We start from the raw sequence: 14,166 nt of genomic DNA on the forward strand, positions 1-14,166 counted from the left end.
GTATTTCGCTTTTTCATCACATGCACATGGCTTTATTTTGCACCTACAAAAAGAATATCATATAACAATATATTTCAATCGTTTACGCCTTGTACCTATTATGCCAAACGACCATTAGGCCAATCGGCCATTAGGCCAAACGACCATTAGGCCAAATGACTTTGGGCCAAACGTGGCACAATCTACATAGGGGTACATGCACCCTAGGTTGAGAACCACTGTTTTAACAGTAGCCTCTGTAACTTGCTGGCATTCCTCATCTAACCAAAAGTTTTGACTATCCTATCCACTCGTCTAGCTGGTGGCGTTACCGTTTTGCACCCACTTTTACTGCCAAGCGTTGGATATTGTAATCGTTTGGTTATTTCGTGAATTACTTACTAGTAGATCCATCTACATCTAATATACACGTCAGGGTTTGTTTCGAACAAAAAATATTTAAAAAAATCAATTTGTTCATCTATATATTTGCTCTTAGTCATACTAGTTAAGCCTATAATAAATTCTATTAATTCATCGCTCAATCACATACTTTTTTGTTAAAATTAAAATTTTGAACTAACCCGCGTGCAACCTCTATTTCTATATATCCATATTCTGTGATGTTACCAATCGATTTTTACTTCCACACTTCTAAAATACACGACTTTTAGCCGAACATTTAGAAACGAGTCATTCTCAGTTCTTCTAAGAGCTTACATATACATTTTCAATCATATATTTTCATGGAAATTTTTCTGAAGGTTAGACTAACAAAGGGTGATAAAACAAGTTATAAGCAAACATATTTATATTGTTTATTGATAAATTCTTTTTTTTTTAAATCAATAGAATATCACATTTTAATTATGTAGGTGCGATTTGACTAATAGTCACATTATATATAAAACACAAAATGTTGTTTATCTTGTAAAATAAGGACGAATATTATGTTCTTAAATTGTATGTGTATTGAAAATTGTTACTCTATATAACAGACCAAAATTCAGATCTCTCATACACTTTTTTTTATGAATTCATTGAAATAATTAGTTGTTTTTGTTTCCAATAACAAAAATTCCCATCGATGCACAAAATTTGTTTTACAACGATACAAGTGCGTTTGAATAGACTTTTTAGGATTTAAAAAAAAAACATCGAACAATAAGTTCCAGAAGAATATTTCAAAAGTCAGTGTATTACCTTGAGATCTCCGAAAAATTCACCAGCATATTATGATCGTTTAACCTCAAATTTTATATTACTTCTCGATTGTCAAACCATGTAGCCCTGTGGCCATGTAGCCATAGCAGGTTCCTACTCAGCAGCGGATACGAGTTAATTTGCACAACAGTCTTTAGATTGTAAAATAAAAGTTTCCGGAATTTTCTGGCAAATTTAACGGTTTTTAAATACGCCCGTGCGCAATTCGAAACATGTGAAACAATCAGTGTATGGAGTATTAAGAATCAATATATTTTTTTTAAATAAATGAACGCCTTTGCTTTCTTGACGTACATTAATCGATATGGTATAGGATATACAATTTGTTGATTAGAACCTAGGCTTTCATTTACATCTCAATTATTTACCAAGCTAGTACAGGTTATCAGGTACAGGTACTATCAGAATCTCGAATCAATCATGTACCGAATTAATCTGCAATACATTTTGATTATCTAAGAGCAATGATTCAAATTGTTCGGGATTGTGGTTTTAAATATTAATCTGAAACATCCATTTTCCCAGTAGCTGTTCTTGATTCAATTTGTATACCAGTTAATTGTTAACCCTTAAAGGCGCAAGGCGATTTTTTTAGAAATCGTCGAAAGTATTTTTAGCGTAAACTACCATTAAAATTATTAACATTAAACGTATTTTCGGTTTGTTGTTTTAAAACTACATTGCGCATTTAAGGGTTAAGAACTTAAAACTGGTTTAACGCTCAGCTATATCTTTTGCAGATTTGAACCACGAATGAATCACGAGATTCAAATGTTTTTGAATTGTTTTGGTGTACGAATGCGTCATTTTATCTACGGATCAATCCACTTTGCAATTATGGCGCCTTTCTTGGCAGCAACAAAATAATTTTATTTTATTGAAAATTTGAAAAAGATGCATGGAACACTGCCACGCCGTGTTCGAAGCGGCATATTATGTATCTTGAATGCACCTCGGATTTTTTTTCATGAAAAGTTAGGATACAGTCCAAACAATCGAATGACGTTTGTTTCAAAATATTCTATCGGGGAAAAATTGAATAAAGTTATTTTGAATTTTTCCAATCACCAATGGAGACGCTAGGTAATACATATATGGTAACGGAATAAACAATGGTTTGAAAAATAGATGAGAGAGAGAGAGGGGGGGGGGCTTGCGCTTGGTTTAAAAAAGGGTTGAAAATGAAACAAATAAATTTAGTAACACATTATTTATTAACTCGAATATCATGATACAGATAAATGCAATGATAAGATAAACAATATGATAGTTAAAAATAATGATCATGAGAATGCATTTCATTGTGGTTTCATATGTGGCTGCTATTATAAGTGACGACTGCCTTGAGAATATTCTGCTGATAATGTTTATGCGTCTCAGGAACTTTATGATTCATCCATGTTTTAGCAAAATCATGGTGAATAGCTTCAATGGTCTGTTCGGAATACCGTCCCAGTCCTTCATTTACTGCAAAGCAAAACTCAGCCACATGAAATTTCATAATATGAAACTTCGGAGTCTCTGGGAGTTTTAAAGCTGACCAGCTTTCGCAAAAATCATCGATGGATTGACGATACCCATCAATGAGCTCCATCCCAAAGCATTTTTCAACCACTGAATCTAGGTATTGCATCATGAGGGAGTACTCCTTGAACCCAGCTTCATGTAGAATGAGATGTTTTGATAACAATGCTCGGCAATGCCTTCCTGCAAAGCCGAATTGAGCATGCCGAGTAGAATTTGCTGCCTTGGCCCATGATTCGGCAACACTAGGATTCTTCTTGGCAATGTTGTCGTAGATGCAGTTCATTAAACCTAAAAACAAATGTAGCGATGGTGGTGGACATACATCCAAAACTTTTGTATTGTCATCACCGGACAAAAGAGGTATGTTAACGCAGTTGAAAAATTCTTTAGCATGCTTATCCTTGCCACCAGATGCCAACCACTTATGGGCTAGCTGCCTAATTGAACCAAGTGTTCGCGACTCCCCTGCAGAAGTGCTCAGATCTTTCTTATTCACCGTGCAATATGCACATGGATGAGTGGAGCTGTTTCCCATAATTCCAGCAATTATGTTTATTGCTTTTAGATCACCTGAAAAGATTAATAATTGCTCTTAATCATATAAAAATCTGACTGCTAACATTGATCAACCATAAAAAATAATTACACGCACTTACCTGCGACAAAACATTTAATCGAAGCCAAACTTAGGTGGTTCCAAAATTTGGATATGTTTTCATAATTCTCCTGTATCCCTGGAGCAAGAGCAAGAATAAGGGCTTGACGAACTCCTGAGTCCTTGAATCCTTGTTTGTTTTGCTGCCTTTGTTTATCTTCAATGGACAATACTATTTTTATGGATCCAACTTTGGTCAAACAATCATTGCAAGTTTTGACAAACATGCGCCTGTTTTTCGGAGCTTTCCTAGCAACTTTTATTTGCAGCGTTTGTTGAGCCACGCGACAAATATCACAGTCCAAGTGCTTGGTTGCTTCTCTCGTTGCTCTGCGGTTGAGGTATTCGTGAACCAAAATCTTGGAAAACTTTTCGCTTTTTTTACACCTGTACATCGCACGGTAGCAGCCGCCACACAACACTTTTGGATATATTTCATTTTGTTCGTCATAATCCGGCAAAAAGCTCTCTTTAATGATTTTCTTCAAGGGATTGTTGATAAGTTTTGCTGATTTCACTTTATGGAAACAAAGGGCACATATTTTCATACGGTTGTGCTCATGCGTATTCTTCATGTTCACTTTAAGCACGTGTTTCACATTATAAGTACAACTGTTCAGATTTGAAAACACCCTTCAAATATGTTGTGAATTCTGTTATTATGACAGATAGAAGCACGTTAAGATAAAACTAATCATTCGAGAATTAAATGCTACATTATATGATGCATCGTGAAAAATATTAATGCAAAAACGGTCAAAAAAATTAAAAAAAATCAAATTGACTTTATTTTATTTTTCCCCGATAGAATATTTTGGAACAACCGTTATTCGATAGTTTGGAATGTATCCTAACTTTTGGTGAAGAAAAATCCGAAGTGCACTCAAGTTACATAATATGTCGCTTTGAACACGGCGTGCACTGCTGAAGAAACCAGCGAGTTTGTTCTATTTTGCTCCAGATTCAAACTAGAATAGCGGTCGAAAATTTGCAATGATACTGAATCACACTACTGATTTCACTTTTAGTTCATCATGTCTTCCCTCACTTCTAAGTGACTTTGTCTTGTTCTTTTCAATATCTTTATAAGGAATTTATCTCTGTGAAAAAATGCAGGTCATTCGGGTTATCATTATGAAAGCGTTATCATTGGCGGTCAATTATTCGTTTATAATCCTATCACTGATTGTTTTATATGTTTCAAATGCAGCTCTGCAAACCTAATACGCGAAGATTACGTTTTACAAAAATTTGCTCCCAATCATACAAGTTAAACCATGCAGAAACTACAAACGACTCCGTTTCCCAGCCTATGTCAAGGAACCATATCGCAGGGAACTTTCACCAACGGCAGACGGAGACTCATCTCCATCCTGACTAGCAGCGCTAGACCCCAGTCGGAACCGGGGCAGTCGCACCGAATCGCGCAAACTGTCCAGCAGCCTTTGCTGGAACGTCTTGTACTCCATGTCGTCATCGAGCGAGTTTGTGTCGCCAAAGTTGAAGTCAGCCACCTCCACGATGAAGCGCTCTCGATTCTGGATATAATAGGAGACACCGAACACCACCAGTATGACCGCCAATAGGCAGAACCCAATTGGAACGACAATCACCGAGAGCTGCGATTTTGATTGGTCTGGAAAAGAAGGGATAGTTCAATCAAAGTTAATTGTCTATTTCCGGGGATTAAACCACCCGACTTGGACGTTAATTTTCAATGTTATGAAACTCATATGTGAATATGTACGTTATGTGGAAGATATTGATTTGGAAAATGTATTGGAGGTAACCACTTTCCCTTCGATGGGACTCGAACCCATCACCCTACAGTACGCTAGACTGGTGCTTTCACCAACTAAGCTACTAACCGACTGGCAAATAGCTTACACAACCTCACTTGATCAGTACAGTTGCTGATGAAGAATGTGTATAGCCGCCAGACATTCTAAATACTCACGCTCCTCTAATGTGCACGTGTACCATACACATGTGGAAGTGTTGGCTTGAGAAATGGATTGCGAGTGATTTGACTATGCGTCCAATATGGGAATCTCGAGCGCGTTCAGTAGCCGCTAGGTTGCGAAGGCCGACGGAGGTCCTTCGTAGCTTAGTTGGTTAAAGCACCAGTCTAGCGTACTGTAAGGTCATGGGTTCCAGTCCCATCGAAGGGAAAGTGGTTACCTCCAATACATTTTCCAAATCAATATCTTCCACATAACGTACATATTCACATATGAGTTTCAAAGCATTGTAAAGAAGGGATAGTTGCGATATTTCTGGCAAATAATAATCCCGAAGAATCGATCAATACTTACTCTCGTAGATCTGCAGACCTACTTGGACAATCTGTTCTGAAATCCTGTTCTTCATGAAGACAACGAGCGATTGCTGCTCTTTTTGGAACACCCACGATGTGTACCTAAATTTGCATGCCCCATCGTTCGTGTGCCAACTGTTCTTACACGTCTCATTTGACGTGATATTGTATTGACCTGCGAATTAGCAAGCAAAGTGCAATAAAATTACCAGAATCACTCTGATGATGATAGCTTTTCTGAATTACCAAAAATAACATTGTAGCAGAAACTGAACGGTGGTGTTCCCGAGCATTGGAATGTCAAATTGGCCGGAGTGCCTTGCTGAACCCATTGCGGCCCGGAAACGTTCATTTTGGTGATGGGATCTAGGTTAGACAAAATAACGAATGAATCCTTCCATTATGGAAATACATCACAGCTAATGAACATACTCTGCACAATGATCCGTCTGACGAAATGTCCGTAGGTTTTCTTCGGATCCGGAGGCACCATTGAGCTGTTCCCGCAAACAAAGGGCTGCCGCGAGTCGTCCACATCGTAATCGGGATCGGATTTCTTTACGATGCGACTCGCTAACGATTCTTCGGCGCTGTTGGCTGGATCGTCTTGCTGCAGAAGATGATCCGGAATCGATTCGCCGTTGACGAGGATACCTGTGCGGAATTGTATATAGACTTGAGATCTAGTACTTCATGTGGAATTAAATGCGTACTTCGTATATCGGTCATGTTGAGCAGCATAGGATTAACATTGGCAAGCACATCAGCATAGCCTGGGACGACCTGGCGGCGCTTTCTTCGGTTAGAGGTTGGTTTCGGTGTAGTACTAGTGGACGTAGTACTAGAACTGGTAGTGACTGGGGCAGAAGTTGTTGTCGTACTGTTGGGTGCAACTGTAAATACGGTGAAGCAAATGCGAAGTGAAAATTGAAGATTTTTAAGCACTGAACATAAAGTTAAATTAGCTACCTGTTGTCGTTGAAGTAGTTGTGGGTGGAGTGGTAGAACTGGTTGTAGTAGTAGCTGGCGTAGTTGTGGTTGTCGTAGTGGTAGTAGTAGTTGTAGTAGTTGTGGTGGTGGTTGTTGTAGTAGTCGTAGGATCTGGAATCTGTTAATTGATATCAAACATTAATCTTTTCCCATAATTTTGACGATAGTTTAATAATACCTTATCAAAAGATAACACTACCAACGCTTCGATGGTGTAAATCTGGTTTTCCGTGGTAAAATTACTGAGTTTAGTAAACTCATCCGACGTGCCGATGTATTGACAATTAATGAACCAATAGGTCCGGGTATATACCGCTTTGTTCAAGACTCGTCTATCACTCTCCGTTAGCTCGATCGTTTGGTTCAATGTGATTGCACTCGACACATACTCTGTATCGACGATGCTTTGATTTTGAGTCAGTAACATCTGGCCGTTGAGAAGATCTGATAGAAAATAGAAAAAGGTAATTTTAGATCCTTAACAAAATTCATTCGCCGTTATATATCTCGTTCTCGCGCACATGTTGTTATGTATTCAAACCCTACAATACCCTATATGTTGTTGATGTCACACTACTACTGTCAATGATTGTTCAGTCTACGTTTTCTATTCTATTATTGTAATTGTCTACCTTATACTAATGACACACTGGTGGTATAAGTACCATGGTACACAAATCTTGCAATGAGTACCGTACCGATTATTGTCTTTATTAAAGATAGTCTTGGAATAATTTTCTTAAGTACTGTCCATTTAATTCCACTAGTTAATTTTCGTTATCTTTGCAGATACGTATTTCGACCACAACTGTGTGGTCGTCTTCAGTGTCTTGTACTTGACTCGACTTAGTCGACTAAGTCGAGTCAAGTACAAGACACTGAAGACGACCACACAGTTGTGGTCGAAATACGTATCTGCAAAGATAACGAAAATTAACTAGTGGAATTAAATGGACAGTACTTAATTCGTCTTAGACGGTTTAATACATTCCACTAGAAGAGCTTAATATATTTTTCTGATAATTTTCTTGTCCTCTTGTACCATGGTACAAGTACCACAGGTGTGTCCTTAGTATTAGTGAATAAACTACACGTTTTTAATTTGTTGCCGTGAATAGTTCGCTTTTTATTTCGGTCCGCGAATCCCTTCCGCCGGATAATTTCAGGTTACGGTGCCCATAACGCTTACCGCGAGTAGTTAGTGAAATTGTGACGGAAGAAGAAAAGCACGAAAGGTTCCTACTCCCGTTGTTCGAGGGAACAAACTTTACGGCATGGAAGTTTCGCGTGCGTGTATGGAAGCGGAGGTTGCCGATTTGCCGGAGCTGCGGGACGCAGCGGACGACAGTAACGATGTAAAAGCTACAAAGATGGCGAAACGGAGAAAACGTGCCAAGATGGAGAAAAAGTGCAAATCCCTACTCGTATCTCGCATACACGATTCCCAATTAGAATATGTGCAGGAGAAGACTACACCGAAGGCAATTTGGGATGCGCTGGTCCGCGTCTTCGAGCGGAAAAGCATCGCCAGTCCTATGCGCTTAAAATGACAAATGTTGTCACTGCGACTGGAATCTGGAAGCCTGCAAGATCATTTCCTTCGATTTGATGTGATTTGTCATCTGCTGCTTACTCTCGGACCAGCTTTTTCGACTGTTGTGACGGCTCTGGAGACAATGCCAGAAGACAATTTGAATTTGGAGTTCGTCAAGTGTCGTCTTTTGGACGAAGAAATTAAACAGCGTGGCGGTACCGGTGTGGAGTTTTATCCTTCAGAGGTGGCGGCATTTTTGGGTCCGAAGAAGAGAAGAAAAACTAGACAAACCGGTGGAAATCGCAGTGGCTAAAAACGGTCAGTCGATTGTGGCGCACCATTCAGGGACAGTCAGTCAGAACCTTCGTTCACGGAAAGTGTATTCCTTGTACAGTGACGAATGTGCTATATGTCCCATCGTTACGGTTTAATCTGTTTTCCGTGCTGAATATAGAGAAGAAAGTCATTCGCGTTATGTTCGATAGTGGACGAGCAAATATCTACAACGGATCCGAAATCGTTGCAACCAGTGCTCGTCGTGAAAAGATTTATGAACTGGATTTTTTCAAGATCGAAGACTTTGGTAGTGCATCAATGTGGTCGTAAAACAAAGGAGCTTGTGTTGTGGCACCGCCGGTTCGGCCACTTGAACTGTAGGCAGCTCGAACTTTTGACCAGCAAAAAGATGGTTTACGGTTTACAACCGGTGAATAAAGGTTCGGTTAAAAGTTAAAAGTGAAATATTTTGTGAACCGTGTAATATCGGTAAACAAATACGTGAGCCTCTCCCCGCGCGTGTTGACAAACGTTCATCGCGAGTGTTAGAAGTCATCCACTCAGATGTGTGTGGACCGGTGACACCGATTGATCGGAACGGTGAACGATTCTTTGATTCATTCATAGACGATTGAAGTCACTTCGTGATGATTTTCCCAATGAAGAACAAGAACGAAGTGAGTGAATAGTTTGCGTACTACGAAGCCTTGGTTACGGCCAAATTCGGGTCGCGAATTTCGAAGTTCGTATGTGATAACGGATGGGAGTACAAAATCAAGGCTTTTATGACCTTTTGCCAGAAGAATCCAGATTCAATGGACGGTTCCGTATACACCAGAGCTCAACGGAATCAGTGAACGAATGAATCGTACCATAGTTGAAAGGGCACACGCAATGCTGGTAGACGCTCGATTGGAAAAATCTTTTTGGGTTCAAGCGGTACAGACCGCTAAATACCTCGTGAACCGATCGACAACGACTGCATTTGACGCAAGCAAAACACCCGCAGAGCTTTGGGAAAGACAACGACCGAATATGTCACGGCTTCGAGTTTTCGGTTGTGCGGTATTCGTCCACATACCACAAGAGCGACGCAGGAAGTTAGACCCAAAGGCGTGGAAAGGAGTTTTAGTTGATTACGCAACCAATGGATATTTGGTGTGGAATCCCAAACATAATTCTATTGTGGTTGCACGTGATGTGGATTGCCTGGAACAACAAAGATACGAAGAAAACACGAAGAAAGAGAAAAGTGTGTCAGTGAACTTGGCGACGTTAATGAAGAAGAACGTATTGGTGTGCACGATGGAGCATTCGATGTTTCCAATCCTAATGAACTGAGCGAAGACATAAGTGACGATGGTGACCCGGATGAAGAACAGTTTGCAAGTTGCTCGGATGAAGAAATTGAAACTTATAATGAAGCTGGAGCAAATGTACGTCCGAGAAGAAATCGTGTTGCTCCATCGTGGCACAAAGATTTTCAAGTGGACTATGCCGGTTTCGCATTGAATGCAATGTCATACGTGGAAGGTTTGCCTGAAACAGTGTCGGAATTCGCGAAGTCGAAGCAAAATTCTTCACACAAACAATGACAGTTCCTTATGGGTTTTTACAGTAGAGCAACAGAGAGAAGGAGATGGCGGCCATGTTTCACTCAAACTCTGACAGATAGCAATGGGATTTCCCATTGGAGGGAAGAGCAGAATTTGCTTCGACTTGGCGAATTGCGGAAAAGAGAAAATTGGTGTTCGTGGAAGCAAGCAATGCAGGAGGAGATGGACTCGTTAACAGAGAATGAGACATAGACCTTAGTTGAGCTGCCGGAAGGACGAAATGACGTTACGTGTAAGTGGATCTTCAAACTGAAGCAATCCGAGGACAGTGGTGAAGCACCGAGATATAAGGCGAGGTTGGTTGCTAGGGGATTCACCCAGAAGCAAGGTTTCGGCTACGACTACTGCTGCGGGGACTATGTCCAAGGGCTTGACGATCCCTCCCCAGGCCATCTGCGAGTTGTGGGGCTTGCCTAGGATGTGATGGGGTTTGACAGTGGGCCCTGTTAAACCTCTATAAAAAGCTGCATGTATCCGCCATTTACCAAGTACTGCAGAAATGCCGCGAATACAACGTGCCAGAGATGCATCCTGAACAGAACATGAGCCAAGAGCGTGCCTTGGTGTTCTTAGTTTTGAACTCTGAACACAGTTCAGTGTGCACTGGGTTGGTACGCAAGCAAAACGATCACGGTAACTAAGATTCCTTAGATTTGGAACAATGCAAAAACATACGAGCATGCTTGATTATTTTCTATCCGTTAGATGCCCACGTGCTCTACTTCTAGCCGAAAAATGTGTAGCATGCTGTCGCTTGAATTTGTTTTCCTAGGATACAAGTTGCTAGGTTAGGTCAGTGCTCTTGAACAGTGTGCAGTGTTCAGAACGTTTTGAACACGAACACGCGTTCTCGTGTTCAGATGCATCTCTGCAACGTGCCCACACATCATGTATTCATCGACTTCAAAGCCGCATATGATACAATCGATCGGGACCAGCTATGGCAGCTTATGCACGAACACGGATTTCCGGATAAACTGACACGGTTGATCAAAGCGACGATGGATCGGGTGATGTGCGTAGTTCGAGTTTCAGGGGCATTCTCGGGTCCCTTCGAAACCCACAGAGGGTTACGGCAAGGTGATGGTCTTTCGTGTCTGCTATTCAACATCGCTTTGGAAGGGGTAATACGAAGAGCAGGGATTAACACGAGTGGTACAATTTTCAATAAGTCCGTCCAGCTATTTGGCTTCGCCGACGACATAGATATTATGGCACGTAACTTTGAGAAGATGGAGGAAGCCTACATCAGACTGAAGAGGGAAGCCAAGCGGATCGGACTAGTCATCAACACGTCGAAGACGAAGTACATGATAGGAAGAGGTTCAAGAGAAGACAATGTGAGCCACCTACCGCGAGTTTGCATCGGTGGTGACGAAACCGAGGTGGTAGAAGAATTTGTGTACTTGGGCTCACTGGTGACTGCCGAAAATGACACCAGCAGAGAAATTCGGAGCCGCATAGTGGCTGGAAATCGTACATAGAGTTCGCCGCCGTACCAAACTGACAATCTACAAAACGCTCATAAGACCGGTAGTCCTCTACGGACACGAGACCTGGACGATGCTCTGGAGGACCAACGCGCACTTGGAGTTTTCGAAAGGAAAGTGCTGCGTACCATCTATGGTGGGGTGCAGATGGCGGACGGTACGTGGAGGAGGCGAATGAACCACGAGTTGCATCAGCTGTTGGGAGAACCATCCATCGTTCACACCGCGAAAATCGGACGACTGCGGTGGGCCGGGCACGTAGCCAGAATGTCGGACAGTAACCCGGTGAAAATGGTTCTCGACAACGATCCGACAGGCACAAGAAGGTGAAGTGCGCAGCGGGCAAGGTGGATAGATCAGGTGGAAGATGACTTGCGGACCCTCCGTAGACTGCGTGGTTGGCGATGTGTAGCCATGGACCGAGCCGAATGGAGAAGACTCTTATATACCGCACAGGCCACTTCGGCCTTAGTCTGAATAAATAATAATAATAAGGTTTCGACTACTCAGGCACCTATCAATTCTATACTTTCGTCTCTAATTCTATCATGAACATGTACGTCCAAGTTTGGAAGATGATATTAGCACAGAGAAACAGACGTCTCACTCTACACATGTTCCATCGTTTATCTTTTTAACGGTTGATTTAATTTTTGGTGGTCGATCGGCCACCGATGGCGCTTCCATCGGTTCTGCTTGTGTTTGACGTTTGCTCATTACTGCCATTGGTTGCCGCTTGTCCACCTACAGCCCATTTAGCATTGGGCGGTAATGTTTCCGTGACGATGATTTTGATTGCATTTTGTTCTAAGTGAGACGTCTGTTTCTCTGTGATATTAGCATTTCCATATCATTAATTTAGTCGAGATCTGATGTAGTTTCGAAAAACAAAAAAAAATGAAAAAAATGATTTTTTGAAACTTTGGGACTCCGAGATCGATTTTTGTGTTTGATGCCAAATGTCTTAGTAAGCTTAGAAATGCATGAAACGTCGAGATCTGGTGTTTCACCGGATTATTTTTTTTTCAAAAAAAATGCCTTTGGACTTGGAAATTTGAAAAAAAAATCGAGATTACACCAGGTCTCGACTAGAAATACTAGAATAAGAGATCGGCGAAGACGCCATCTTGTTTCCAATCGAACCGTCAAAAGCGGTTCCAATTCGACTTGTTTACTTTTTGCATCCATAAGAAGCAAGCAAAAAGTTCAAGTGCTGCCAGTATTATTTTCACGATTTCATGCATTTTCATACGTTGCCAATACGACAGTTTTTCACTCCGCCGGTCTCTGGTTATAGGGTTGCTAGTCTCGACGTTTCATGCATTTTTAAGACACTTGGCATAAAAAAAAATCGAATCCAAAAGTCAATTTCTTTGAATTTTTTTTTCGAGGTAGCACCTGATCTCGACGTTTTATGCATTAAATTTTCTAAGACATTTGACATAAAAAACACCCTCTTCGTGGTGCAAGCATGACAGGGAAGGGGGAAGTGTTATGCTTCTCTCCGGAAGTAAATATCTGATCGAGCGTCTGTTCACCAAGGAGGTAGGGCTCACAACAGTGTCTGTTCCCCATGTTAAAGGCGGCTGATCATCGTTCGAGCAACTCTATGAAAAACTATGCACTATGGTCCTCCGGAAATCAGGTAGAAACGCTACTCTAGAAATTCAATGCGTTAGGTGTAACGAATAATCAACAAGAGAATTAAGACCACAACAATCGGCAAAGGGACTATCGATTTGAAACTCGGTAGGTGGAACTGCATATCTCTCAACTTGAATCAGCGTTACCGGAAAAGTGTAAACTCGATGAGGCCCCTCTTGAGGATTGCAGGAGTACATTTAAAACGGAAATTCAACGCAACTGAGAGCAATTTCGGGTATCTACAACGGAGGCGGCGGTGCGATTGGGCGGGTCGTGCTGCAGCGTGAGACTCGGCAGAATGTGGAACGCCATAGACGGGAGCTTAGAAACTGCTTTCAGAAACTAGACGCATGGGACGCGCTGGATGCATCTTCACGGACAAACGAAAGGTGGCAGCAGTAATTTGTAGAACACTTGAATGACGCTGAAAGGACAAAGCAGGACAAGACAGCGAAAGAGACGGCGGACGATGAGAACCAACCAAACCGAACTTTGAGGGAAATTGAGGATGCCATCCAACAACTAAACACCAATAAAGCAGCTGGTTAGAAGGGTACTGGAGCCCATCAAAATGGCTCCGGAGTCTAGCCATTTATCTGCACAGAATTATGTAGTCAGAATCAAGGAAACAGAACTGAGGAGTGGGAAGAAGAGGTCGTATGCCTCATCTACAAAAAGCGACCGTTGGAGAGTGAGAACATTCGTACGATCACCTTTCTAAATGCCGCCTATGAAATGAGCATCTTCCAAGTTGCGCTAGAAGGTGTCATGTAGAAAGTCGGTTGCTCGAGAAGGACTTGCAAACACTTGGAGTGTTTGGAGTGCTTAGGACCATCTATGAAGGTGTGCAGGAGATCGTTGTGTGACAACGAAGGATGAATCACGAGGTCGCCTAACTCTACGGCAATCCCAGT

General features: G+C 41.5%; 1 protein-coding gene across 6 annotated transcripts in view; it reads right to left on the reverse strand.

Moving 5' to 3' along the window:
• Window positions 1–447: 447 nt before the first annotated feature.
• The window catches only part of LOC134225254 (uncharacterized), a 29,636-nt gene continuing 15,917 nt past the window's right edge, over window positions 448–14,166 (reverse strand). For all 6 annotated transcript variants that reach the window (XM_062705174.1, XM_062705173.1, XM_062705169.1 and 3 more), the window contains exons 5-11: window positions 6,871–7,136; window positions 6,672–6,810; window positions 6,416–6,595; window positions 6,135–6,356; window positions 5,949–6,068; window positions 5,701–5,877; window positions 448–5,021 (exon numbers count right to left, since the gene is read on the reverse strand). In XM_062705174.1, coding sequence (XP_062561158.1) covers window positions 4,696–5,021; window positions 5,701–5,877; window positions 5,949–6,068; window positions 6,135–6,356; window positions 6,416–6,595; window positions 6,672–6,810; window positions 6,871–7,136 — 1,430 coding nt within the window. In that variant the 3' untranslated portion in view covers window positions 448–4,695. The remainder of the gene's footprint in view (window positions 5,022–5,700; window positions 5,878–5,948; window positions 6,069–6,134; window positions 6,357–6,415; window positions 6,596–6,671; window positions 6,811–6,870; window positions 7,137–14,166) is intronic.

The sequence above is a fragment of the Armigeres subalbatus genome, chromosome 3, assembly GCF_024139115.2.
Source record: "Armigeres subalbatus isolate Guangzhou_Male chromosome 3, GZ_Asu_2, whole genome shotgun sequence".
Lineage (NCBI taxonomy): Eukaryota > Metazoa > Arthropoda > Insecta > Diptera > Culicidae > Armigeres > Armigeres subalbatus.